The sequence below is a fragment of the Chiloscyllium plagiosum genome, unplaced genomic scaffold (genome assembly GCF_037043375.1).
Source record: "Chiloscyllium plagiosum isolate Xiang-an unplaced genomic scaffold, Cpla_swu_hap1 HiC_scaffold_38, whole genome shotgun sequence".
In the NCBI taxonomy this organism is placed as follows: domain Eukaryota; kingdom Metazoa; phylum Chordata; class Chondrichthyes; order Orectolobiformes; family Hemiscylliidae; genus Chiloscyllium; species Chiloscyllium plagiosum.
In genome coordinates this window covers 28,632,976-28,658,406 of record NW_028270176.1, presented here as the reverse complement: position 1 = coordinate 28,658,406, position 25,431 = coordinate 28,632,976, and the positions used below count along the sequence as shown (strand labels likewise).

General features: G+C 57.1%; 1 protein-coding gene across 1 annotated transcript in view; it reads right to left on the bottom strand.

The window, feature by feature from the left end:
- Positions 1-3,400: 3,400 nt before the first annotated feature.
- The window catches only part of LOC122544247 (DNA repair protein XRCC1-like), a 60,027-nt gene continuing 37,996 nt past the window's right edge, over positions 3,401-25,431 (bottom strand). The window contains 7 exon segments of the mRNA XM_087981098.1: positions 3,401-3,686; positions 6,979-7,069; positions 10,631-10,764; positions 21,197-21,254; positions 22,791-22,869; positions 22,872-22,967; positions 24,036-24,129. Of these exon segments, the coding sequence (XP_087837224.1) occupies positions 3,416-3,686; positions 6,979-7,069; positions 10,631-10,764; positions 21,197-21,254; positions 22,791-22,869; positions 22,872-22,967; positions 24,036-24,129 (823 nt within the window). The 3' untranslated portion in view covers positions 3,401-3,415.

Genomic DNA, 25,431 nt, shown 5'->3' with positions numbered 1-25,431 from the left:
AGGGATGTGCAGGTTAGGGTGGATTGGCCATGCTAAATTGTCCCATAGTGCCCCAGGGATGTGCAGGTTAGGGTGGAGTGGCTATGCTAAATTGTCCCATAGTGCCCCAGGGATGTGCATGTAGGTGGATTGGCCATGCTAAATTGTCCCATAGTGCCCCAGGGATGTGCAGGTTAGGGTGGAGTGGCCATGCTAAATTGTCCATAGTGCCCCAGGATGTGCATGTTAGGGTGGATTGGCCATGCTAAATTGTCCCGTAGTGCCCAGGGATGTGCAGGTTAGGTACATTAGTCAGGAGTAAATGTAGAGGAATGAGTCTTGGTGGATTACTCTGCAGAGGGTCAGTGTGGACTTGTTGGGGCCGAAGGGCCTGTTTCGACACTGTAGGGATTGTCTGATTAACCTTTGCTCTTGTTATTCCAAATACCTCTCCATTTGTGTTCTACCTTTTCAGGAATATCGAGAAAACAGATTGAAAAGGATCTGCTGGTGTGCTCGCAGCCCAAAATATTGGGAGCGTGGAGCCATGAGAAAAACTATTAAACACTCTTGTGTTACAGGTAAAGATAAAAGATACAACTTCACTCGAGTGCTGCACCGTCAATGGAATCAATGAAGAAATGAAACGAAGCTTAGACTTTCTCAGCTTCAAAAAACCCCTTCAGGGCTTTAAGCAAACGCATCTGGTTTATTTACAAGAAAATAGAATCAAACCAAACAACAAAAGCTATCAATTGAGCAAAGATTTAGACAATTTCAAACAATATCAGTAGCACTGCTGACTGCGTGACCTCATCTTCGGTTCTCACCTTGATACAGGCTAATCTAAAATACACCTTCAAGAGGCAAGTTATTCTGGAATTTTGGAAGTTTTTATCCTTGAGAAGGAATGTGAGGGGTGAGAGGCTGCGGGGGAGATTCATCGGACGGGCTGCAGAGGGGACAGATTTCAGTGACAGGGTTCACTCTCCCGGTAGTGAAGGATACCAGGTAGGAAGGTACAAAACGAACCAAAAATATTAAAAAAAAGTGTGGGCAAAGAAAACCTGTTCTCAATAGGAAGGACTGGGGGAGACAGAGTCTTCAGGTTTGAGGAAAAAGGTCAAGGGAAGGGGTCTGCCCAAGGGTGTTGGGGGGGGGGGGGGAAGCGCAGATGATGAATGATTTCAAATGGAATTTGAAGAGACATATGAGAGAAATAAACTTGCAATGCTACAAGAATCCAGCAAGAATGGGGCTAACTGGATCATCTTACGCAGAACTAGAATGAACTCAGTGGACCGAATGGCCTCCCTCATCGCCATGGTAACTTGCTTTGTTTCCTCACACACGCTCAGCTGGCCTGACAGGTTTGATGCCAGGATCCGGGGGTCTCTGCCCCCTCAGTGTTCAGCTCCACTGCCCTCCCTCTGGCCTCAGGGACCAAGAGGAGATGGGTTTCGAACCGCTATTGCTGAGGGGACCACCACATAGGGCTGGTGGGGCACCATTCTCTGCTTCGCATTGCATACGTACACCCATCGAGGCTTCACAAAGGCAGGTTGGAGTCTCCGTCAGAGCCTGAGAGGCAGAAAGGGTCAAATCACATCATCCGTTTGTACAAGTCAAACGATTGCTCACACCAAACCCAACTGTCTGTACCCCAATTCACGGCTCCCAGTTTTACATCAGTGCTCCCCCTCTCCCACACTCTTGCGTCTGAATCAGATACACGCAGCCTCAAAGCCCTTTTCAGAAATTTGGGAATAAAACAATGTCAGTGCTAAGGAAGGGCCGCACTGTCGGAGGGTCAGTGCTGAGGGAGCGCCGCACTGTCAGAGGGTCAGTGCTGAGGGAGCGCCGCACTGTCGGAGGGTCAGTGCTGAGGGAGTGGGCACTGTCAGAGGGTCAGTACTGAGGGAGCGCCGCACTGTCAGAGGGTCAGTGCTGAGGGAGCGCCGCACTGTCAGAGGGTCAGTGCTGAGGGAGCGCCGCACTGTCAGAGGGTCAGTGCTGAGGGAGCGCCGCACTGTCAGAGGGTCAGTGCTGAGGGAGCGCCGCACTGTCAGAGGGTCAGTGCTGAGGGAGCGCCGCACTGTCAGAGGGTCAGTGCTGAGGGAGCGCCGCCACTGTCAGAGGGTCAGTGCTGAGGGAGCGCCGCACTGTCAGAGGGTCAGTGCTGAGGGAGCGCCGCACTGTCAGAGGGTCAGTGCTGAGGGAGCGCCGCACTGTCAGAGGGTCAGTGCTGAGGGAGCGCCGCACTGTCAGAGGGTCAGTGCTGAGGGAGCGCCGCACTGTCAGAGGGTCAGTGCTGAGGGAGCGCCGCACTGTCAGAGGGTCAGTGCTGAGGGAGCGCCGCACTGTCAGAGGGTCAGTGCTGAGGGAGCGCCGCACTGTCAGAGGGTCAGTGCTGAGGGAGCGCCGCACTGTCAGAGGGTCAGTGCTGAGGGAGCGCCGCACTGTCAGAGGGTCAGTGCTGAGGGAGCGCCGCACTGTCAGAGGGTCAGTGCTGAGGGAGCGCCGCACTGTCAGAGGGTCAGTGCTGAGGGAGCGCCGCACTGTCGGAGGGTCAGTGCTGAGGGAGCGCCGCACTGTCGGAGGGTCAGTGCTGAGGGAGCGCCGCACTGTCGGAGGGTCAGTGCTGAGGGAGCGCCGGCACTGTCAGAGGGTCAGTGCTGAGGGAGCGCCGCACTGTCGGAGGGTCAGTGCTGAGGGAGCGCCGCACTGTCAGAGGGTCAGTGCTGAGGGAGCGCCGCACTGTCAGAGGGTCAGTGCTGAGGGAGCGCCGCACTGTCGGATGGTCAGTGCTGAGGGAGCGCCGCACTGTCAGAGGGTCATTGCTGAGGGAGCGCCGCACTGTCAGAGGGTCAGTGCTGAGGGAGCGCCGCACTGTCAGAGGGTCAGTGCTGAGGGAGCGCCGCACTGTCAGAGGGTCAGTGCTGAGGGAGCGCTGCACTGTCGGAGGGTCAGTGCTGAGGGAGCGCTGCACTGTGGGAGGGTCAGTGCTGAGGGAGCGCTGCACTGTGGGAGGGTCAGTGCTGAGGGAGCGCTGCACTGTGGGAGGGTCAGTGCCGAGGGAGTGCCGCACTGTCGGAGGGTCAGTGCTGAGGGAGTGCCGCACTGTCGGAGGGTCAGTGCCGAGGGAGCGCTGCACTGTGGGAGGGTCAGTGCTGAGGGAGCGCTGCACTGTGGGAGGGTCAGTGCCGAGGGAGCGCTGCACTGTCGGAGGGTCAGTGCCGAGGGAGTGCCACCTGTCGGAGGGTCAGTGCCGAGGGAGTGCCACACTGTGGGAGGGTCAGTGCCGAGGAGCCCTGCACTGTCGGAGGGTCAGTGCCGAGGGAGTGCCACACTGTCGGAGGGTCAGTGCTGAAGGAAGACCTGCCTGGTTAAAGCCAAACTAAAAACTTCCACGGTGTGTCTCCATTCTCACAAAAGCCTAATTCTGCACAATGAAGCCAGCAGTGGTATTATTCTTCAGGTGGGGAATGCCTGTGACTGGAATCTCTTGATAAAAGGATGTACCAAGTTTTGAAAGTAACGAAGGGACTGCGTGTGAAGCAGCGGTCTGAGCTCTCAACGCCACGTTCACCGCTGTCTGCTCAGAGATATGAAACACACCCTCCCATCTCACCTCGTCAAATCGGTCATCCCACTCCTCTGCCGTGATCACGTAGTTTACAGAGTCGTTCATGTACTCCTCCAGGGCCCTGCACGCGTAGGGAAAAGGAACACGCGTGTCACATGAGGCAGCAAGTAGAGAGTCGGGCGGGGGTGGGGGCTGCTCAGCTGTAACCACCATCTTGGCTGGTGGGGCTTGATGGGAGGGGCCTCCATACAGGTAGCCCCCCCCCCATCCCCGCTATCCGAAAGTGCAGCGTTCCTATGAAACCTTTTGTAAACCGAAATGGTAAAAAGCGAAGAAACATTCGTTTATAGAGGAAACAGTTTGCCTTTTCTCGTAAAAGCCAAAATCCTCTTCGGATTACTTTCAGTTAGCGAAAGCAGGTACTAACGTAGGACTTTTGTGAAAGCAAAGAGGCATAAAGCGAACATTTGAACAGCTGGGGATACCTGGATAGGAAGAGGAAGGGAGAGGAGACCAATCGACTCATTGAGGTGATCCACCATCACGGCTGATCCTGAGTTTCACCATCCCCTTCCGTGATCTCTTTCAAAGAGAGAATCTGGAGGGGACTTGACAGGTTGGAGTGAACTCTCTACTGGCAGAGGAGTTTAACTACAGCCTGGACAGCAGGGCCCAGTCTTGGTATGGGCCGGGGGGCAAGCCATTTTGGACGCCTAAGAGAGAGAGAGAAAAGAGGAGAGAAGAGGAGAGAAGAGGAGAGAAGAGGAGAGAAGAGGAGAGAAGAGGAGAGAAGAGGAGAGAAGAGGAGAGAGAGGAGAGAAGAGGAGAGAGAGGAGAGAAGAGGAGAGAAGAGGAGAGAAGAGGAGAGAAGAGGAGAGGAGAGGAGAGGAAGAGGAGAGGAGAGGAGAGGAGAGGAGAGGAGAGGAGAGGAGAGGAGAGGAGAGGAGAAGAGAAGAGGAGAAGAGAAGAGGAGAAGAGAAGAGAAGAGAGAGAAGAGGAGAGGAGAAGAGAAGAGGAGAAGAGAAGAGAAGAGGAGAAGAGAAGAGAGAGAAGAGAAGAGAAGAGGAGAGGAGAAGAGAAGAGAGAAGAGAAGAGGAGAAGAGAAGAGGAGAAGAGAAGAGGAGAAGAGAAGAGGAGAAGAGAAGAGGAGAAGAGAAGAGAAGAGAAGAGAAGAGGAGAAGAGAGAGAAGAGGAGAAGAGAAGAGGAGAAGAGAAGAGGAGAAGAGAAGAGAAGAGGAGAAGAGAAGAGGAGAAGAGAAGAGAAGAGAAGAGGAGGAGAGAAGAGAGAGGAGAGAAGAGGAGAAGAGAGAGGAGAAGAGAAGAGAAGAGGAGAGAGAAGAGAAGAGGAGAAGAGAAGAGGAGAAGAGAAGAGAAGGAGAGGGAGAAGAGGAAGGGGAAGAGAGGGGAGAAGAGAAGGGGAGAGAGAAGGGGAGAAAGGAAAGGGGAGAAGAGAAGGGGAGAAGAGAAGGGGAGAAGAGAAGGGGAGAAGAGAAGGGGAGAAGAGAAGGGGAGAAGAGAAGGGGAGAAGAGAAGGGGAGAAGAGAAGGGGAGAGAGAAGGGGAGGAAGAGAAGGGGAGAAAGGAAGGGGAGAGAGAAGGGGAGAAGAGAAGGGAGAAGAGAAGGGGAGAAGAGAAGGGGGAGAAGAGAAGGGGAGAAGAGAAGGGGAGAAGAGAAGGGGAGAAGAAGAAGGGGAGAAGAGAAGGGAGAAGAGAAAGGGGAGAAGAGAAGGGGAGAAGAGAAGGGGAGAAGAGAAGGGGAGAAGAGAAGGGGAGAAGAGAAGGGGAGAAGAGAAGGGGAGAAGAGAAGGGGAGAAGAGAAGGGAGAAGAGAAGGGGAGAAGAGAAGGGGAGAAGAGAAGGGGAGAAGAGAAGGGGAGAAGAGAAGGGGAGAAGAGAAGGGGAGAAGAGAAGGGGAGAAGAGAAGAGGAGAAGAGAAGAGGAGAAGAGAAGGGAGAAGAGAAGGGAGGAGAGAAGGGGGGGAGAGAAGGGGGAGAGAAGGGGGAGAGAGAAGGGAGAAGAGGGAGAAGAGGGGAGAAGAGGGAGAAGAGGGGAGGAAGAGGGGAGAAAGAGGGGAGAAGAGGGGAGAAGAGAAGGGGGAAGAGAAGGGGAAGAGAAGGGGGAAGAGAAGGGGAAGAGAAGGGGGAAGAGAAGGGGGAAGAGAAGGGAGAAGAGAAGAGGGGAGAAGAGAAGAGGGGAGAAGAGAAGAGGGGAGAAGAGAAGAGGGAGAAGAGAAGAGGGGAGAAGAGAAGAGGGGAGAAGAGAAGAGGGAGAAGAGAGGGAGAAGAGAAGAGAAGGGAGAAGAGAAGGGAGAAGAGAAGGAGAAAGAGGGGAGAAGAGAAAGAGAGGAGAGAGAGAGGAGTAAGAGAGAAGAGAGAGAGAGAGAGAGAGAAGAGAAAGAGAGAGAGAGAGAGAGAAGGCAGAGAGAGAGAGAGAGAGAGAAGGCAGAGAGAGAGAGAAGGCAGAGAGAGAGAGAGAAGGCAGAGTGAGAGAGAGAGAGAAGCAGAGAGAGAAAGAGAAGGCAGAGAGAGAAAGAGAAGGCAGGAGAGAGAGAAGGCAGAGAGAGAGAGAAGGCAGAGAGAGAGAGAAGGCAGAGAGAGAGAGAAGGCAGAGAGAGAGAGAGAAGGCAGAGAAGAAAGAGAGGCGAGAGAGAGAAAGAAGGCAGAGAGAGAAAGAAGGCAGAGAGAGAAAGAAGGCAGAGACAGAAAGAGAAGAGAGAAGCAGAGAGAGAGAGAAGTCAGAGAGAGAGAGAAGCAGAGAGAGAGAGAAGCAGAGGAGAGAGAAGGCAGAGAGAGAGAGAAGGCAGAGAGAGAGAGAAGGCAGAGAGAGAGAGAAGGCAGAGAGAGAGAGAAGGCAGAGAGAGAGAGAAGGCAGAGAGAGAGAGAAGGCAGAGAGAGAGAGAAGGCAGAGAGAGAGAGAAGGCAGAGAGAGAGAGAAGGCAGAGAGAGAGAGAAGGCAGAGAGAGAGAGAAGGCAGAGAGAGAGAGAAGGCAGAGAGAGAGAGAAGGCAGAGAGAGAAAGAAGGCAGAGAGAGAAAGAAGGCAGAGAGAGAAAGAAGGCAGAGAGAGAGAGAAGGCAGAGAGAGAGAGAGAAGGCAGAGAGAGAGAGAGAAGGCAGAGAGAGAAAGAGAGAAGGCAGTGAGAGAAAGAGAGAAGGCAGTGAGAGAAAGAGAGAAGACAGTGAGAGAAAGAGAGAAGGCAGTGAGAGAAAGAGAGAAGACAGTGAGAGAAAGAGAGAAGGCAGAGAGAGACAGAGAGAAGGCAGAGAGAGAAGGCAGAGAGAGAGAGCGCGCGCGAGCGAGAGAGAGAGAGAGAGAGAGAGAGAGAGCGAGCGAGCGAGCGAGCGCGCGCCAGGGTTATCTGTGGCGCTGGGTGAGAGCGTGCCTTCGGCCCATAATCAAGCAACCCAACCCGACTCACCCGTTGAAGGCGGTAATGTAGCGGCTCAACATTCGATGCTCATCGTTGGGGAATTCCCCGTACAGCAGGAAGTGCTTCCCCAGAAAAAGATCTGTCGCAAACAAAACGGGTAAGAGTTAACGCACATGGAGGTGGAAAGGTCATTAACGCTGCTGCCATTTCTCATGGGAACCAGAAGCATTTATGACAGAAACGGACTTATAAGCCAGCTCAGTAACAAAACTCAGACATCCCCGAACCCAGGGGCTAAAGGAGACATCCCCGATCCCAGGGGCTAAATGAGACATCCCCGATCCCGGGGGCTAAAGGAGACATCCCCGATCCCAGGGGCTAAAGGAGACATCCCCGAACCCAGGGGCTAAAGGAGACATCCCCGATCCCGGGGACTAAATGAGACATCCCCGATCCCAGGGGCTAAATGAGACATCCCCGATCCCGGGGGCTAAAGGAGACATCCCCGATCCCGGGGGCTAAAGGAGACATCCCCGATCCCAGGGGCTAAAGGAGACATCCCCGAACCCAGGGGCTAAAGGAGACATCCCCGATCCCGGGGGCTAAATGAGACATCCCCGATCCCAGGGACTAAAGGAGACATCCCCGATCCCAGGGGCTAAAGGAGACATCCCCGATCCCAGGGGCTAAAGGAGACATCCCCGATCCCAGTGGCTAAATGAGACATCCCCGATCCCGGGGGCTAAATGAGACATCCCCGATCCCGGGGGCTAAATGAGACATCCCCGATCCCGGGGGCTAAAGGAGACATCCCCGATCCCAGGGGCTAAAGGAGACATCCCCGATCCCAGGGGCTAAAGGAGACATCCCCGATCCCAGGGACTAAATGAGACATCCCCGATCCCAGGGGCTAAAGGAGACATCCCCGATCCCAGGGACTAAAGGAGACATCCCCGATCCCGGGGGCTAAATGAGACATCCCCGATCCCGGGGGCTAAATGAGACATCCCCGATCCCAGGGACTAAAGGAGACATCCCCGATCCCAGGGACTAAATGAGACATCCCCGATCCCAGGGACTAAATGAGACATCCCCGATCCCGGGGGCTAAAGGAGACATCCCCGATCCCAGGGGCTAAATGAGACATCCCCGATCCCAGGGGCTAAATGAGACATCCCCGATCCCAGGGACTAAAGGAGACATCCCCGATCCCAGGGACTAAATGAGACATCCCCGATCCCGGGGACTAAATGAGACATCCCCGATCCCGGGGGCTAAAGGAGACATCCCCGATCCCAGGGGCTAAAGGAGACATCCCCGATCCCAGGGACTAAAGGAGACATTCCCGAACCCAGGGGCTAAAGGAGACATCCCCGATCCCGGGGGCTAAAGGAGACATCCCCGATCCCAGGGGCTAAAGGAGACATCCCCGATCCCAGGGGCTAAAGGAGACATCCCCGATCCCAGGGGCTAAATGAGACATCCCCGATCCCAGGGACTAAAGGAGACATCCCCGATCCCAGGGGCTAAATGAGACATCCCCGATCCCACGGGCTAAATGAGACATCCCCGATCCCAGGGGCTAAATGAGACATCCCCGATCCCGGGGGCTAAAGGAGACATCCCCGATCCCGGGGACTAAAGGAGACATCCCCGATCCCGGGGACTAAAGGAGACATCCCCGATCCCAGGGGCTAAATGAGACATCCCCGATCCCAGGGGCTAAAGGAGACATCCCCGATCCCGGGGACTAAAGGAGACATTCCCGATCCTGGGGACTAAAGGAGACATTCCCGAACCCAGGGGCTAAAGGAGACATCCCCGATCTCAGGTGCTAAAGGAGACATCCCCGATCCCGGGGACTAAAGGAGACATTCCCGATCCTGGGGACTAAAGGAGACATTCCCGATCCCAGGGACTAAAGGAGACATCCCCGATCTCAGGTGCTAAAGGAGACATCCCCGATCCCGGGGACTAAAGGAGACATTCCCGATCCTGGGGACTAAATGAGACATCCCCGATCCCACGGGCTAAATGAGACATCCCCGATCCCAGGGGCTAAATGAGACATCCCCGATCCCGGGGGCTAAATGAGACATCCCCGATCCCGGGGGCTAAATGAGACATCCCCGATTCCAGGGGCTAAATGAGACATCCCCGATCCCGGGGACTAAATGAGACATCCCCGATCCCAGGGGCTAAATGAGACATCCCTGATCCCAGGGGCTAAAGGACACATCCCCGATCCCAGGGGCTAAAGGAGACATCCCCGATCCCAGGGACTAAATGAGACATCCCCGATCCCAGGGGCTAAATGAGACATCCCCGATCCCAGGGGCTAAATGAGACATCCCCGATCCCAGGGGCTAAATGAGACATCCCCGATCCCAGGGGCTAAAGGAGACATCCCCGATCCCGGGGACTAAAGGAGACATTCCCGATCCCGGGGACTAAAGGAGACATCCCCGATCCCAGGTGCTAAAGGAGACATCCCCGATCCCGGGGACTAAAGGAGACATTCCTGATCCTGGGGACTAAAGGAGACATTCCCGATCCCAGGGACTAAAGGAGACATCCCCGATCTCAGGTGCTAAAGGAGACATCCCCGATCCCGGGGACTAAAGGAGACATTCCCGATCCTGGGGACTAAAGGAGACATTCCCGAACCCAGGGGCTAAAGGAGACATCCCCGATCTCAGGTGCTAAAGGAGACATCCCCGATCCCGGGGACTAAAGGAGACATTCCCGATCCTGGGGACTAAAGGAGACATTCCCGATCCCAGGGACTAAAGGAGACATCCCCGATCTCAGGTGCTAAAGGAGACATCCCCGATCCCGGGGACTAAAGGAGACATTCCCGATCCTGGGGACTAAAGGAGACATTCCCGATCCCAGGGACTAAAGGAGACATCCCCGATCCCAGGTGCTAAAGGAGACATCCCCGATCCCGGGGACTAAAGGAGACATTCCCGATCCCGGGGACTAAAGGAGACATTCCCGATCCTGGGGACTAAAGGAGACATCCCCGATCCCGGGGACTAAAGGAGACATCCCCGATCCCGGGGACTAAAGGAGACATCCCCGAACCTGGGCCGTAAAAGCCTACATCCTAAAGGGATTTCCATGGATTTGTTTGGGTGCAAATTCACCACCATTAATAATGGCTGCCTGATGTCCATTATAGCTCACTGAAGCTTAGAGTGCAGCCCGACACACATTGGGTCAACATACGTCTGAGTACACTAATCCCACATTCAAACATATGAGTCCACATCCCGGGAGGCTATAGCAGCGCGAGTGAGTATCTGGGTACAATCAGTTCTGTGTAACGCAGGTTTCTTCAACACAAATTGGCTTTCACCTGACGGAAGAATTTAGACGGTTATTTGTCGCACATGAACTTTCCTTCCCTGCACTGACTCCAGTGCCGGTAGTGTAAATGGTGCTGATATTGCGGGATTTTCTTATTGAGCGAGAACTGAACTATCAGGTTATATCAGAACTGAGTGCACTGCTTCAATGTGAGCAGAGTTTGACGGTCTCAGGCATTGGATTCCACATTTCCACTGACCACAGGGTGGAAACAGTTTCTCCTCTTCACCCTTTTAACTGATAGCGACGTCCCTCCCCTCTCGGCTAATGGAGAAAGTGCACCTCGCTGTGCACCCACTCAGCACTGGGAAGGTGGTGCAGGACTCACCAGGGAGCTCGGGGATGGGGAGATCAGCGTCTCCAGCGCCACTCTCCTCCACGTCTGTATTTTCGTCCGTGGAGCCAGCGTACGGATTGATTTCCTCCTTGGCCTGCAGCTGCTTCTGATTGTATTCCTGGACCCTGAAATGGAGAAGCCCAGTTACAGAAGATCAAAGCCTACCCTTGCTGATAGCACAGCTCAGAACGGGAAGCAGCTCACACATGGAGCAAGAATAAGATTGACATGGTAGAAATAGCACGGAGGTGTTCAAATGGAGTGACAGGTCACACATAGAAACCTGCAACAGAGCCCGAGCTCGGAATATCGGGGAGAGGTCTCTCAAAGTTCCAAAGAGCTACTTCTGAGTTTAAAAGGAGCACCTTTAAAGGACAATGAGAGAGAGGGACTTTCAGATTCCTTCCACGGGATAGAGCCTGCATTTGCTCTCCATCATCCAACCGCGCCTGGAGGAGGTGGGGATGAGCCATCAGCTGGAGACATGGCAGTGCACGGGGACGGACATGTGACAGAAAAGATATTCCAGGCCTGAGGGCATGAGTGGGCTGAACGTACGGGTGTAGCCGGGCAGGGAACACACCCAGGGGAGCCGCAAGGGACGGGAACTGGAGCAATGCTAACCCACCTGAGGGTTATAGCGGTTGGAGGAGGTGACAGAGATAGGGAGGGGGTGCAGGGGCTGGAGGGGGTTACAGAGATAGGGAGGGGGTGTAGGGGCTGGAGGGGGTTACAGAGATAGGGAGGGGGTGTAGGGGCTGGAGGGGGTTACAGAGATAGGGAGGGGGTGTAGGGTCTGGAGGAGGTTACAGAGATAGGGAAGGGGTGTAGGGGCTGGAGGGGGTTACAGACATAGGGAGGGGGTGTAGGGGCTGGAGGGGGTTACAGAGATAGGGAGGGGGTGTAGGGGTTGGAGGGGGTTACAGAGATAGGGAGGGGGTGTAGGGGCTGAAGGGGGTTACAGAGATAGGGAGGGGGTGTAGGGGTTGGAGGAGGTTACAGGGATAGGGAGGGGATGTAGGGGCTGGAGGGGGTTACAGTGATAGGGAGGGGGTGTAGGGGTTGGAGGAGGTTACAGGGATAGGGAGGGGATGTAGGGGCTGGAGGGGGTTACAGTGATAGGGAGGGGGTGTAGGGGTTGGAGGAGGTTACAGGGATAGGGAGGGGGTGTAGGGGTTGGAGGAGGTTACAGGGATAGGGAGGGGATGTAGGGGCTGGAGGGGGTTACAGTGATAGGGAGGGGATGTAGGGGCTGGAGGGGGTTACAGTGATAGGGAGGAGGTGTAGGGGTTGGAGGAGGTTACAGGGATAGGGAGGGGGTGTAGGGGTTGGAGGGGGTTACAGAGATAGGGAGGGGGTGTAGGGGCTGGAGGGGGTTACAGTGATAGGGAGGGGGTGTAGGGGTTGGAGGAGGTTACAGGGATAGGGAGGGGATGTAGGGGCTGGAGGGGGTTACAGTGATAGGGAGGGGGTGTAGGGGTTGGAGGAGGTTACAGGGATAGGGAGGGGGTGTAGGGGTTGGAGGGGGTTACAGAGATAGGGAGGGGGTGTAGGGGCTGGAGGGGGTTACAGAGATAGGGAGGGGGTGTAGGGGCTGGAGGGGGTTACAGAGATAGGGAAGGGGTGTAGGGGTTGGAGGGGGTTACAGAGATAGGGAGGGGGTGTAGGGGCTGGAGGGGGTTACAGAGATAGGGAGGGGGTGTAGGGGCTGGAGGGGGTTACAGAGATAGGGAAGGGGTGTAGCGGCTGGAGGGGGTTACAGAGATAGGGAAGGGGTGTAGGGGCTGGAGGGGGTTACAGAGATAGGGAAGGGGTGTAGCGGCTGGAGGGGGTTACAGAGATAGGGAGGGGGTGTAGGGGCTGGAGGGGGTTACAGAGATAGGGAGGGGGTGTAGGTGCTGGAGGGGGTTACAGAGATAGGGAGGAGGGTGTAGGGGTTGGAGGAGGTTACAGAGATAGGGAAGGGGTGTAGCGGCTGGAGGGGGTTACAGAGATAGGGAGGGGGTGTAGGGGTTGGAGGAGGTTACAGAGATAGGAAAGGGGTGTAGCGGCTGGAGGGGGTTACAGAGATAGGGAAGGGGTGTAGCGGCTGGAGGGGGTAACAGAGATAGGGAAGGGGTGTAGGGGTTGGAGGGGGTTACAGAGATAGGGAGGGGGTGTAGGGGCTGGAGGGGGTTACAGAGATTGGGGAGTGGGGGAAGTTTTATTTTAAATGAAATGGATAATTGATTACTGAAGAGAGAGAGAGCGAGAGAGACAGAGAGAGAGCATGGTGAAGCCTTTTATCATGACGATCCCTAAGAAGGTCCTTTGATGTGATGTTTGATCCTGCACTCGGACTGAAAATGAATGTTTCTGAGCCACTCCTAACCCGGTGCTCACCCATGCCCCTGCTCGAGTGTGCTTCACGGTTCGGATAACGTCCTCTTTGGGATTGAAGACATGTGTTCCATTCCCCTCCCCCCACTCTCCCAGCTGACACCATTCCCCCTCCCCCCACTCTCCCAGCTGACACCATTCCCCCTCCCCCCCCACTGTCCCAGCTGACACCATTCCCCCTCCCCGTCTCCCAGCTGACACCATTCCCCCTCCCCCCCCCGTCTCCCAGCTGACACAATTCCCCCACCCCCCAGTCTCCCAGCTGACACCATTCCCCCTCCCTCCCAGCTGACACCATTTCCCCTCCCCCCAGTCTCCCAGCTGACACCATTCCCCCACCACCCAGTCTCCCAGCTGACACCATTTCCCCTCCCCCCGTCTCCCAGCTGACACCATTCCCCCTCCTCGTCTCCCAGCTGACACCATTTCCCCTCCCCCCGTCTCCCAGCTGACACCATTTCCCCTCCCCCCGTCTCCCAGCTGACACCATTCTCCTCCCCACTCTCCCAGCTGACACCATTCTCATCCCCACTCTCCCAGCTGACACCATTCCCCTCCCCCCACTCTCCCAGCTGACACCATTCCCCTCCCCCCCACTCTCCCAGCTGACACCATTCCCCCTCTCCCCACTGACACCATTCCCCCTCTCCCCACAGACACCATTCCCCCTCCCCCCACTCTCCCAGCTGACACCATTCCCCCTCCCCCCCCGTCTCCCAGCTGACACCATTCCCCCTCCCCCCAGTCTCCCAGCTGACACCATTCCCCCTCCCCCCAGTCTCCAGCTGACACCATTCCCCCTCCCTCCAGTCTCCCAGCTGACACCATTCCCCCTCCCTCCCAGCTGACACCATTTGCCCTCCCCCCAGTCTCCCAGCTGACACCATTCCCCCACCCCCCAGTCTCCCAGCTGACACCATTCCCCCTCCCTCCCAGCTGACACCATTTCCCCTCCCCCCGTCTCCCAGCTGACACCATTCCCCCTCGCCCGTCTCCCAGCTGACACCATTCCCCCTCCCCGTCTCCCAGCTGACACCATTCCCCCTCCCCGTCTCCCAGCTGACACCATTTCCCCTCCCCCCGTCTCCCAGCTGACACCATTTCCCCTCCCCCCGTCTCCCAGCTGACACCATTCTCCCCCCCACTCTCCCAGCTGACACCATTCGCCTCCCCCCCACTCTCCCAGCTGACACCATTCCCCTCCCCCCCACTCTCCCAGCTGACACCATTCCCCCTCTCCCCAGTGACACCATTCCCCCTCCCCCCACTCTCCCAGCTGACACCATTCCCCCTCCCCCCACTCTCCCAGCTGACACCATTCCCCCTCCCCCCCCGTCTCCCAGCTGACACCATTCCCCCTCCCCCCAGTCTCCCAGCTGACACCATTCCCCCTCCCCCCAGTCTCCAGCTGACACCATTCCCCCTCCCTCCAGTCTCCCAGCTGACACCATTCCCCCTCCCTCCCAGCTGACACCATTTGCCCTCCCCCCAGTCTCCCAGCTGACACCATTCCCCCACCCCCCAGTCTCCCAGCTGACACCATTCCCCCTCCCTCCCAGCTGACACCATTCCCCCTCCCCCCAGTCTCCAGCTGACACCATTCCCCCTCCCTCCAGTCTCCCAGCTGACACCATTCCCCCTCCCTCCCAGCTGACACCATTCCCCCTCCCCCCCCGTCTCCCAGCTGACACAATTCCCCCACCCCCCAGTCTCCCAGCTGACACCATTCCCCCTCCCTCCCAGCTGACACCATTTCCCCTCCCCCCAGTCTCCCAGCTGACACCATTCCCCCTCCCTCCCAGCTGACACCATTTCCCCTCCCCCCGTCTCCCAGCTGACACCATTCCCCCTCCTCGTCTCCCAGCTGACACCATTTCCCCTCCCCCCGTCTCCCAGCTGACACCATTTCCCCTCCCCCCGTCTCCCAGCTGACACCATTCTCCTCCCCACTCTCCCAGCTGACACCATTCTCATCCCCACTCTCCCAGCTGACACCATTCCCCTCCCCCCACTCTCCCAGCTGACACCATTCCCCTCCCCCCCACTCTCCCAGCTGACACCATTCCCCCTCTCCCCACTGACACCATTCCCCCTCTCCCCACAGACACCATTCCCCCTCCCCCCACTCTCCCAGCTGACACCATTCCCCCTCCCCCCCCGTCTCCCAGCTGACACCATTCCCCCTCCCCCCAGTCTCCCAGCTGACACCATTCCCCCTCCCCCCAGTCTCCAGCTGACACCATTCCCCCTCCCTCCAGTCTCCCAGCTGACACCATTCCCCCTCCCTCCAGTCTCCCAGCTGACACCATTCCCCCTCCCTCCCAGCTGACACCATTTGCCCTCCCCCCAGTCTCCCAGCTGACACCATTCCCCCACCCCCCAGTCTCCCAGCTGACACCATTCCCCCTCCCTCCCAGCTGACACCATTTCCCCTCCCCCCGTCTCCCAGCTGACACCATTCCCCCTCGCCCGTCTCCCAGCTGACACCATTCCCCCTCCCCGTCTCCCAGCTGACACCATTCCCCCTCCCCGTCTCCCAGCTGACACCATTTCCCCTCCCCCCGTCTCCCAGCTGACACCATTTCCCCTCCCCCCGTCTCCCAGCTGACACCATTCTCCCCCCCACTCTCCCAGCTGACACCATTCCCCTCCCCCCCACTCTCCCAGCTGACACCATTCCCCTCCCCCCCACTCTCCCAGCTGACACCATTCCCCCTCTCCCCAGTGACACCATTCCCCCTCCCCCCACTCTCCCAGCTGACACCATTCCCCCTCCCCCCACTCTCCCAACTGACACCATTCCCCCTAACCCCCACTGTCCCAGCTGACACCATTTCCCCTCCCCCTTCTCCCAGCTGACACCATTCCCCTCCCCCAACTCTCCCAGCTGACACCATTCCCCTCCCCCCCACTCTCCCAGCTGACACCATTCCCCCTCCCCCCACTCTCCCAGCTGACACCATTCCCCCTCCCCCCACTCTCCCAGCTGACACCATTCCCCCTCCCCCCCCCACTGTCCCAGCTGACACCATTCCCCTTCCCCCAGTGTCTCAGCCGACACCATTCCCCTCCCCCCAGTGTTCCAGCAGATACCATTCCCCTTCCCCCAGTCTCCCAGCAGACACCATTCCCCACCCCCCAGTCCCCCAGCTGACAGCATTCTCCTCCCCCCCACTCTCCCAGCTGACACCATTCCCCCTCTCCCCACTGACACCATTCCCCCTCCCCCCACTCTCCCAGCTGACACCATTCCCCCTCCCCCCCCCACTGTCCCAGCTGACACCATTTCCCCTCCCCCGTCTCCCAGCTGACACCATTCCCCTCCCCCCACTCTCCCAGCTGACACCATTCCCCTCCCCCCCCACTCTCCCAGCTGACACCATTCCCCCTCCCCTACCCGTCTCCCAGCTGACACCATTCCCCCACCCCCCAGTCTCCCAGCTGACACCATTCCCCCACCCCCCACTCTCCCAGCTGACACCATTCCCCCTCCCCCACCCGTCTCCCAGCTGACACCATTCCCCCTCCCCCCAGTCTCCCAGCTGACACCATTCCCCCACCCCCCAGTCTCCGAGCTGACACCATTCCCCCTCCCTCCAGCTGACACCATTTCCCCTCCCCCCAGTCTCCCAGCTGACACCATTCCCCCACCCCCCAGTCTCCCAGCTGACACCATTCCCCCTCCCTCCCAGCTGACACCATTTCCCCTCCCCCCAGTCTCCCAGCTGACACCATTCCCCCACCCCCCAGTCTCCCAGCTGACACCATTCCCCCTCCCTCCCAGCTGACACCATTTGCCCTCCCCCCGTCTCCCAGCTGACATCATTTCCCCTCCCCCCGTCTCCCAGCTGACACCATTCCCCCTCCCTCCCAGCTGACACCATTTCCCCTCCCCCCGTCTCCCAGCTGACACCATTCCCCCTCCCTCCCAGCTGACACCATTCCCCCTCGCCCGTCTCCCAGCTGACACCATTTCCCCTCCCGTCTCCCAGCTGACACCATTCTCCCCCCCACTCTCGCAGCTGACACCATTCCCCTCCCCCCCACTCTCCCAGCTGACACCATTCCCCTCCCCCCCACTCTCCAGCTGACACCATTCCCCTCCCCCCCCACTCTCCCAGCTGACACCATTCCCCCTCTCCTCACTGACACCATTCCCCCTCCCCCCACTCTTCAGCTGACACCATTCCCCCTCCCCCCACTCTCCCAGCTGACACCATTCCCCCTAACCCCCACTGTCCCAGCTGACACCATTCCCCCTAACCCCCACTGTCCCAGCTGACACCATTTCCCCTCCCCCGTCTCCCAGCTGACACCATTCCCCTCCCCCCCACTCTCCCAGCTGACACCATTCCCCCTCCCCCCACTCTCCCAGCTGACACCATTCCCCCTCCCCCAGCTGACACAATTCCCCCTCCCCCAGCTGACACAATTCCCCCTCCCCCAGCTGACACAATTCCCCCTTCCCCCCCCCACTGTCCCAGCTGACACCATTCCCCTTCCCCCAGTGTCTCAGCCGACACCATTCCCCTCCCCCCAGTGTTCCAGCAGACACCATTCCCCTTCCCCCAGTGTCCCAGCAGACACCATTCCCCTCCCTATCTGCTATCTCGTAATAACATTAGCAAATTTGCTGATGATACTAAGCTGGGTGGCAGGGTGAAATGTGAGGAGGATGTTAGGAGATTACAGGGTGACCTGGACAGGTTAGGTGAGTGGTCAAGATGCATGGCAGATGCAGTTTAATGTGGATAACTGTATGGTTATCCACTTTGGTGGCAAGAACAGGAAGGCAGATTACTACCTAAATGGAATCAATTTAGGTAAAGGGGCAGTACAGAGAGATCTGGATGTTCTTGTACACCAGTCAATGAAGGTAAGCATGCAGGTACAGCAGGCAGTGAAGAAGGCTAATAGCATGCTGGCCTTTATAACAAGAAGGATTGAGTATAGAAGCAAAGAGGTTCTTCTGCAGCTGTACAGGGCCCTGGTGAGACCACACCTGGAGTACTGTGCGCAGTTCTGGTCTCCAAATTTGAGGAAAGACATTCTGGCTATTGAGGGAGTGCAGTGTAGGTTCACGAGGTCAATTCCTGCAATGGCAGGACTATCTTATGCTGAAAGTCTGGAGCGACTGAGCTTGTATACCCTTGAGTTTAGAAGACTGAGAAGGGATCTGATTGAGACATATAAGATTATTAAAGGATTGGACACTCTGGCAGCAGGAAACATGTTTCCGCTGATGGGTGAGTGCCGAACCAGAGGACACAGCTTAAAAATACGGGGTAGACCATTTAGGACAGAGATGAGGAGAGTTGAAACTTTATTGCTGGAACAGCACAGCAGGTCAGGCAGCATCCAGGGAACAGGAGATTCGACGTTTCGGGCACAGGCCCTTCTTCAGGAATGAGCAGAGAGTGTTCAGCAGGAGAAGATAAAAGGTAGGGAGGAGGGACTCGGAGGAGGGGCGTTGGAAATGTGATAGGTGGAAAGAGGTCAAGGTGAGGGTGATAGGTCGGAGTAGGATGGAGGCGGAGAGGTCAAGAAGAAGACTGCAGGTCAGGAAGGCGGTGCCGGGCTGGAGGGATCCGGCTGAGACAAGGTGGGGGGAGGGGGGATGAAGAAACTGGTGAAGTCCAAGTTCATCCCCTGCGGTTGGAGGGTTCCCAGTCGGAAGATAAGACGCTCCTCCTCCGACCGTCGGGTTGTTGTGGTTTGGCGGTGGATGAGTCCAATGACCTGCATATCCTCGGTGGAGTGGGAGGGGGAGTTGAAATGCTGTGCTACAGGTTGGTTGGGTTGGTTCGTCCGGGTGGCCCAGAGGTGCTCTCTGAATCGCTCCGCAAGTAGGCGGCCTGTTTCCCCAATATAGAGGAGGCCACACCGGCTGCAGTAGATGATGTGGGTGGAGGTGCAGGTGAATCTGTGGCGGATATGGAAGTTTCCTTTGGGGCCTTGGATAGAAGTGAGGGGGGAGGTGTGGGCGCAAGTGTTGCACCTCCTACGGTTGCAAGGGAAGGTGCCGGGAGTGGAGGTTGGGTCGGTGGGGGGTGTGGATCTGACAAGGGAGTCGCGGAGGGAGTGGTCTCTACGGAAAGCTGATAGGGGAGGGGAGGGAAATATATCCTTGGTGCTGGGGTCTGTTTGGAGATGGCGGAAGTGACGGCAGATGATGCGCTGTACATGGAGATTGGTGGGGTGGTAGGTGAGGACCAGTGGGGTTCTGTCCTGGTGGCGGTTGGAGGGGCGGGGCTCAAGGGCAGAGGAGCGGGAAGTGGAGGAGATGCGGTGGAGGGCATCGTCGACCATGTCGGGGGGGAAATTGCGGTCCTTGAAGAAGGAGGCCATCTGGGTTGTACGTATTTTGAACTGGTCCTCCTGGGAGCAGATGCGGCGGAGACGAAGGAATTGGGAGAATGGGATGGCGTTTTTACAGGGGGCAGGATGGGAGGAGGTGTAGTCCAGGTAGCTGTGGGAGTCGGTTGGTTTGTAGTAGATGTCCGTGTTGATTCGGTCGCCTGAGATAGAAACAGAAAGGTCTAGGAAGGGGAGGGAGGAGTCCGAGACTGTCCAGGTGAATTTGAGGTCGGGGTGGAAGGTGTTAGTGTAGTGGATGAACTGTTCAACCTCCTCGTGGGAGCACGAGGTAGCGCCGATACAGTCATCAATGTAGCAAAGGAAAAGATGGGGGGTGGGGCCAGTGTAGTTGCGGAAGATGGATTGTTCCACATACCCTACGAAGAGGCAGGCATAGCTGGGGCCCATGCGGGTGCCCATGGCTACTCCTTTTGTTTGGAGAAAGTGGGAGGATTGGAAAGAAAAGTTGTTCAGGGTGAGGACCAGTTCGGTCAGTCGAAGGAGGGTGTCGGTGGAAGGGTACTGGGTGGTACGGCGGGAAAGGAAGAAGCGGAGTGCTTTGAGTCCTTCGTGATGGGGGATGGAGGTGTACAGGGACTGGATGTCCATGGTGAAGATGAGGCGTTGGGGACCGGGGAAGCGGAAATCCTGGAGGAGGTGGAGGGCGTGGGTGGTGTCACGAACGTAGGTGGGGAGTTCTTGGACTAATGGGGACAGGACCGTGTCGAGGTATGCCGAGATGAGTTCGGTTGGGCAGGAGCAGGCTGAGACGATGGGTCGTCCGGGGCAGTCAGGTTTGTGGATTTTGGGAAGAGATGAGGAGAAACTTCTTCACCCAGAGAGTGGTGGCTGTGTGGAATGCTCTGTCCCAGAGGGCAGTGGAGGCCCAGTCTCTGGATTCATTTAAGAAAGAGTTGGATAGAGCTCTCAAGGATAGTGGAAACAAGGGTTATGGAGATAAGGCAGGAACGGGATACTGATTAAGGATGATCAGCCATGATCATATTGAATGGTGGTGCAGGCTCGAAGGGCAGAATGGCCTACTCCTGCACCTATTGTCTATTGTCCCCCAGTCTCCCAGCTGGCAGCATTCCCCCCCCCCAGCAGACACCATTCCCCTCTCCCCAGTCCCCCAAGCTGACACCATTCCCCTCTCCCCCAGCTTCCCAGCAGACACCATTCCTCCCTCCCCCAGTCTCCCAGCAGACACCGTTCCCTCTCCCCCAGTCTCCCAGCAGACACCGTTCCCCCCTCCCCCAGTCTCCCAGCAGACACCGTTCTCCTCTCCCCCAGTCTCCCAACAAACACCGTTCCCCTCTCCCCAGTCTCCCAGCAGACACCGTTCCCCTCTCCCCCAGTCTCCCAGCAGACACCATTCCCCTCTCCCCCAGTCTCCCAGCAGACACCATTCCCCTCTCCCCCAGTCTCCCAGCAGACACCATTCCCCTCCCCCCAGTCTCCCAGCAGACACCATTCCCCACCCCCCAGTCCCCCAGCTGACACCATTCTCCTCCCCCAGCCACTCACTCTCCCTGGTTGAGAGCAGAATGTAAGTTAGAAACCTCCCTGTTTGGCCAAGCTGTTGGTTACCCATATCTGAGCTGAAACTTTATTGCTGGAACAGCACAGCAGGTCAGGCAGCATCCAGGGAACAGAAGATTCGACGTTTCGGGCACATGCCCTTCTTCAGGAATTACCCATATCTAACAGGCCTCGTGACATCATGTCGGGTCAGATTTGATGAGATTGACATTGCTTTCTGTTATCAAGGCACTACGTAAATGCAGGCTCACACATCAGCTTCAGAAAGGAGATAGCTACCTTTTGAGTTCATCCTCAGTGTCACAGCCAGAATCGCCATCAAAGCTCCTCCCAGGAACTGGTAAGAACAGAAAACAAACCAATCAGATTAGGCAGCCATTTTCCCACTCTTGTCACCCACAGCTGGAGGATATTTCCGCGGCGATTAAAAAAAAAACAGATCTGCAGCTGTACGTTCGAGGAGGTACAACTTGCACTGTGCACAGATATAGGTGAAATGCACAGGCCACTTAGTCCATCGTGTCTGTCCTGGCGCACAGATCGCTCTCATTACTCTCACACCTCCACGCAGCCTGCGCTATCTGGAGGATACAGAGATAGGGAGGGGGTGTATGGGCTGGAGGGGGTTACAGAGATAGGGAGGGGGTGTAGGGGCAGGAGGGGGTTACAGAGATAGGGAGGGGGTGTAGGGGCTGGAGGGGGTTACAGAGGTAGGGAGGGGGTGTAGGGGCCAGAGGGTGTAACAGAGATAGGGAGGGGGTGTAGGTGCAGGAGGGGGTTACAGAGATAGGTAGGGGGTGTAGGCGCTGGAGGGGGTTACAGAGATAGGGAGGGGGTGTAGGGGCCGGAGGGGGTTACAGAAATAGGGAGGGGGTGTAGGGGCAGGAGGGGGTGTAGGGGCAGGAGGGGGTGTAGGGGCAGGAGGGGGTGTAGGGGCAGGAGGGGGTTACAGAGATAGGTAGGGGGTGTAGGGGCTGGAGGGGGTTACAGAGATAGGGAGGGGGTGTAGGGGCCAGAGGGGGTTACAGAAATAGGGAGGGGGTGTAGGGGCCAGAGGGGGTTACAGAAATAGGGAGGGGGGTGTAGGGCCGGAGGGGGTTACAGAGATAGGGGGGGGGGGGGGGGGGGTGTAGGGGCCAGAGGGGGTTACAGAGATAGGGAGGGGGGGGGGTGTAGGGGCCAGAGGGGGTTACAGAGATAGGGAGGGGGGTAGGGGCTGGAGGGGGTTAGAGATAGGGATAGGGGTGTAGGGGCCAGAGGGGGCTACAGAGATAGGGAGGGGGGTGTAGGGGCCGGAGGGGGTTACAGAGATAGGGGGGGGGGGGGGGGGGTGTAGGGGCCAGAGGGGGTTACAGAGATAGGGAGGGGGGGGGGGTGTAGGGGCCAGAGGGGGTTACAGAGATAGGGAGGGGGGTAGGGGCTGGAGGGGGTTAGAGATAGGGATAGGGGTGTAGGAGCAGAGGGGGTTACAGAGATAGGGAGGGGGGTGTAGGGGCCAGAGGGGGTTACAGAGATAGGGAGGGGGGTGTAGGGGCTGGAGGGGGTTACAGAGATAGGGAGGGGGGTGTAGGGGCCGGAGGGGGTTACAGAGATAGGGAGGGGGGTGTAGGGGCTGGAGGGGGTTACAGAGATAGGGAGGGGGTGTATGGGCCGGAGGGTGTTACAGAGATAGGGAGGGGTGTAGGGGCCGGAGGGGGTTACAGAGATAGGGAGGGGGGTGTAGGGGCCGGAGGGGGTTACAGAGATAGGGAGGGGGGTGTAGGGGCTGGAGGGGGTTACAGAGATAGGGAGGGGGTGTAGGGACAGAGGGGGTTACAGTTTGTGGTTTTGTACAGTTCCCTCAGTGCTGCCCTTGCTCCCAGAATCCCCAAACCTGGCAAATCTTCATCAGTGGATCCTCCATAGTCTTCATCCGGACTCAGGGGCCTGGGCTGGCCGCTCGATGACGAGCTGGCCCAGGGTCGCCTTGGCTTGTTCTCGGAGGCTCTGGCCTGGGGGTGACTCTGTGCTCCTTGGCTGGCAGGTTGCGAGACCCCTCTGGGGGCGTGGTCTGTAATGGAGGAGGTCGGAGATCAGTGAAGGGAGTTCTGAAACCGAGCTCTGGGAATAGACCCGCTCCCTCAGACGGTCTTCGGCTCAACCCATTTCAAAACAACAAGAGAATCAACACGGAACGGATTTGGAATGCTCCTGACCGATCGGCCCATTGGATTGCTGTCCTTGGACAGAGCTGAGCTGTAAAGGCGCAGCCTGACCCTCCCCTATGACCGCGTGTATATATTTCCCTCCCCACCCCTTTCCGCTTTCCTTAAAGACCATTCCCTCCGTGACTACCTGGTCAGGTCCATGCCCCCCCCTACAACCCACCTCCCATCCTGGCACCTTCCCCTGCCACAGCAGGAATTGTAAAACCTGTGCCCACACCTCCTCCCTCACCTCTATCCAAGGCCCTAAAGGAGCCTTCCACATCCATCAAAGTTTTACCTGCACATCACCAATATCATCTATTGTATCCGTTGCTCCCGATGCGGTCTCCTCTACATTGGGGAGACTGGGCGCCTCCTAGCAGAGCGCTTTAGGGAACATCTCCGAGACACCCGCACCAATCAACCACACCGCCCCGTGCCCAACATTTCAACTCCCCCTCCACTCTGCCGAGGACATGGAGGTCTTGGACCTCCTTCACCGCCGCTCCCTCACCACCCGACGCCTGGAGGAGAAACGCCTCAGAAGACTTTTAACCCCATGGCATCAATGTGGACTTCACCAGTTTCCTCACTTCCCCTCGCCCTCCCCCTCCACCTCACCCAGCTCCAAACCTCCAGCTCAGCGCCATCCTCACGACCTGTCCTACCTGCCAATCTCCCTTCCCACCATCCATTGCACCCTCCTCCCTGACCTATCACCTTTACCCCCACCTCCATTCCCCTATTGCACTCTCGGCTACCTTGCCCCCAGCCCCAACCCCCCTCCCATTTATCTCTCCACCCCAGAGGCTTCCTGCCTTCATCCTGATGAAGGCTTTGCCCGAAACAGTCGATTCTCCTACCCTTCGGGTGCTGCCTGACCTGCTGCGCTTTTCTAGCACCGCTCTGACCGTGTGTGTGCCTGGTCATACCTTCCTGTCTGCCAGCTGAGCCGTCGGGCCGCTACTCCATTCCTCGTCCTCCTCCAGCTCCTCACTGCTCGACTCGGCCCCGTCCAGTAGGTACCTGCTCCCGACGGCACAAGCAAAGGTCTTTACAACAGCGCGGCCTGCGACAGTTCTCCCAGTGCCCCTGAGGCCCACGTTCAAACTTTCCAGCAATAACAGCAAGCATCAGATCAGCAGAAGCTCACTCACCTGTGGGAGCTTGCTTGTGCGCAAATTGGTTGCGACGTTTCCTGTGTCACAAGGACTGCTCTCCAGAAACACAGGTTGGCTAAATAGGACTGTGAGGTTGTGTCAAGCACAATCCAAAACCCGTTAGTCTAAAATGGGATGGCATTTTATCTTAGACTAACGGGTTTGCCATGGCTTTGACTCAGTCACAGCAGGACGGTTTTTTTTTTTGTTTGTTTAAAAGGCAGCTCTAATTTTGGGGACTGGACTCGTGGGTGATGTACGAACAAAATCCTCGAGAGTTCTGCTTTCGCTGCAGGGCCAGGTGCTCATTGCATATCAATACCCACAGCTCAGAGCGGACACTCGAAACCTCTGCTTCTCCCACTCTCAATGGGAAACCGCAGCTTGTCTCATTGTCTCCTGAAACCAGGCCATTTCTGAACCTGTATTTAAAATGTTCATCTGGCATGGGTGATTAAAGCAGAGGGTGCTTGAGTGTCGAGGGGGCGGCAAACAAAGCTCAATTCACAGACAAGAACAAACAAGAGAGAGAGAGAGAGAGACAAGAACACAAAGAGAGAGAGAGAGACTGACACAGGGATGCACAGAGAGGGAGAGAGTGAAAGAGACAGACAGACACAGGGACAGACAGACAGAACGGAGGGGGGGGAAGAGAGAGAGAGAGAGAGAGAGAGAGAGAGAGAGAGAGAGAGAGAGAGACAGACACACACAGACACAGAGATAGCAAGAAACCAACCCAGGGACAGGAACACACAGAGGAGAGAGAGAGAGACAGACAGAGACAGGGACTTAAACACGCAGACAGAGGCAGACGGACAAACTCAGGGACAGGGAGAGGGAGAGAGAGAGAGAGAGAGAGAGAAAAACACAGACAGACACAGGGACAAAAACAGAGAGAGAGAGAGTGTGTGTCATGGAGAATACAGAGGCAAGGGACAGACAGAGAGAGAGATGGGGGGAATGCGGAGGCGAGGGACAGAGAGAGAGAGGGACACAGAGGTGAGGGACAGAGAGAGAGAGAAGGACACAGATCCATCCAGTGTTTTTCCCTCAAACATCCCCACTGTGATCTGTTCAGCTCCCTGGGAGAGCTGGCAGACAGGAGATCTGGTCACTGCTCCATGGATGAGCCAGAGTTCCATTTACACACAGGCTCCCCTAGGAAGTT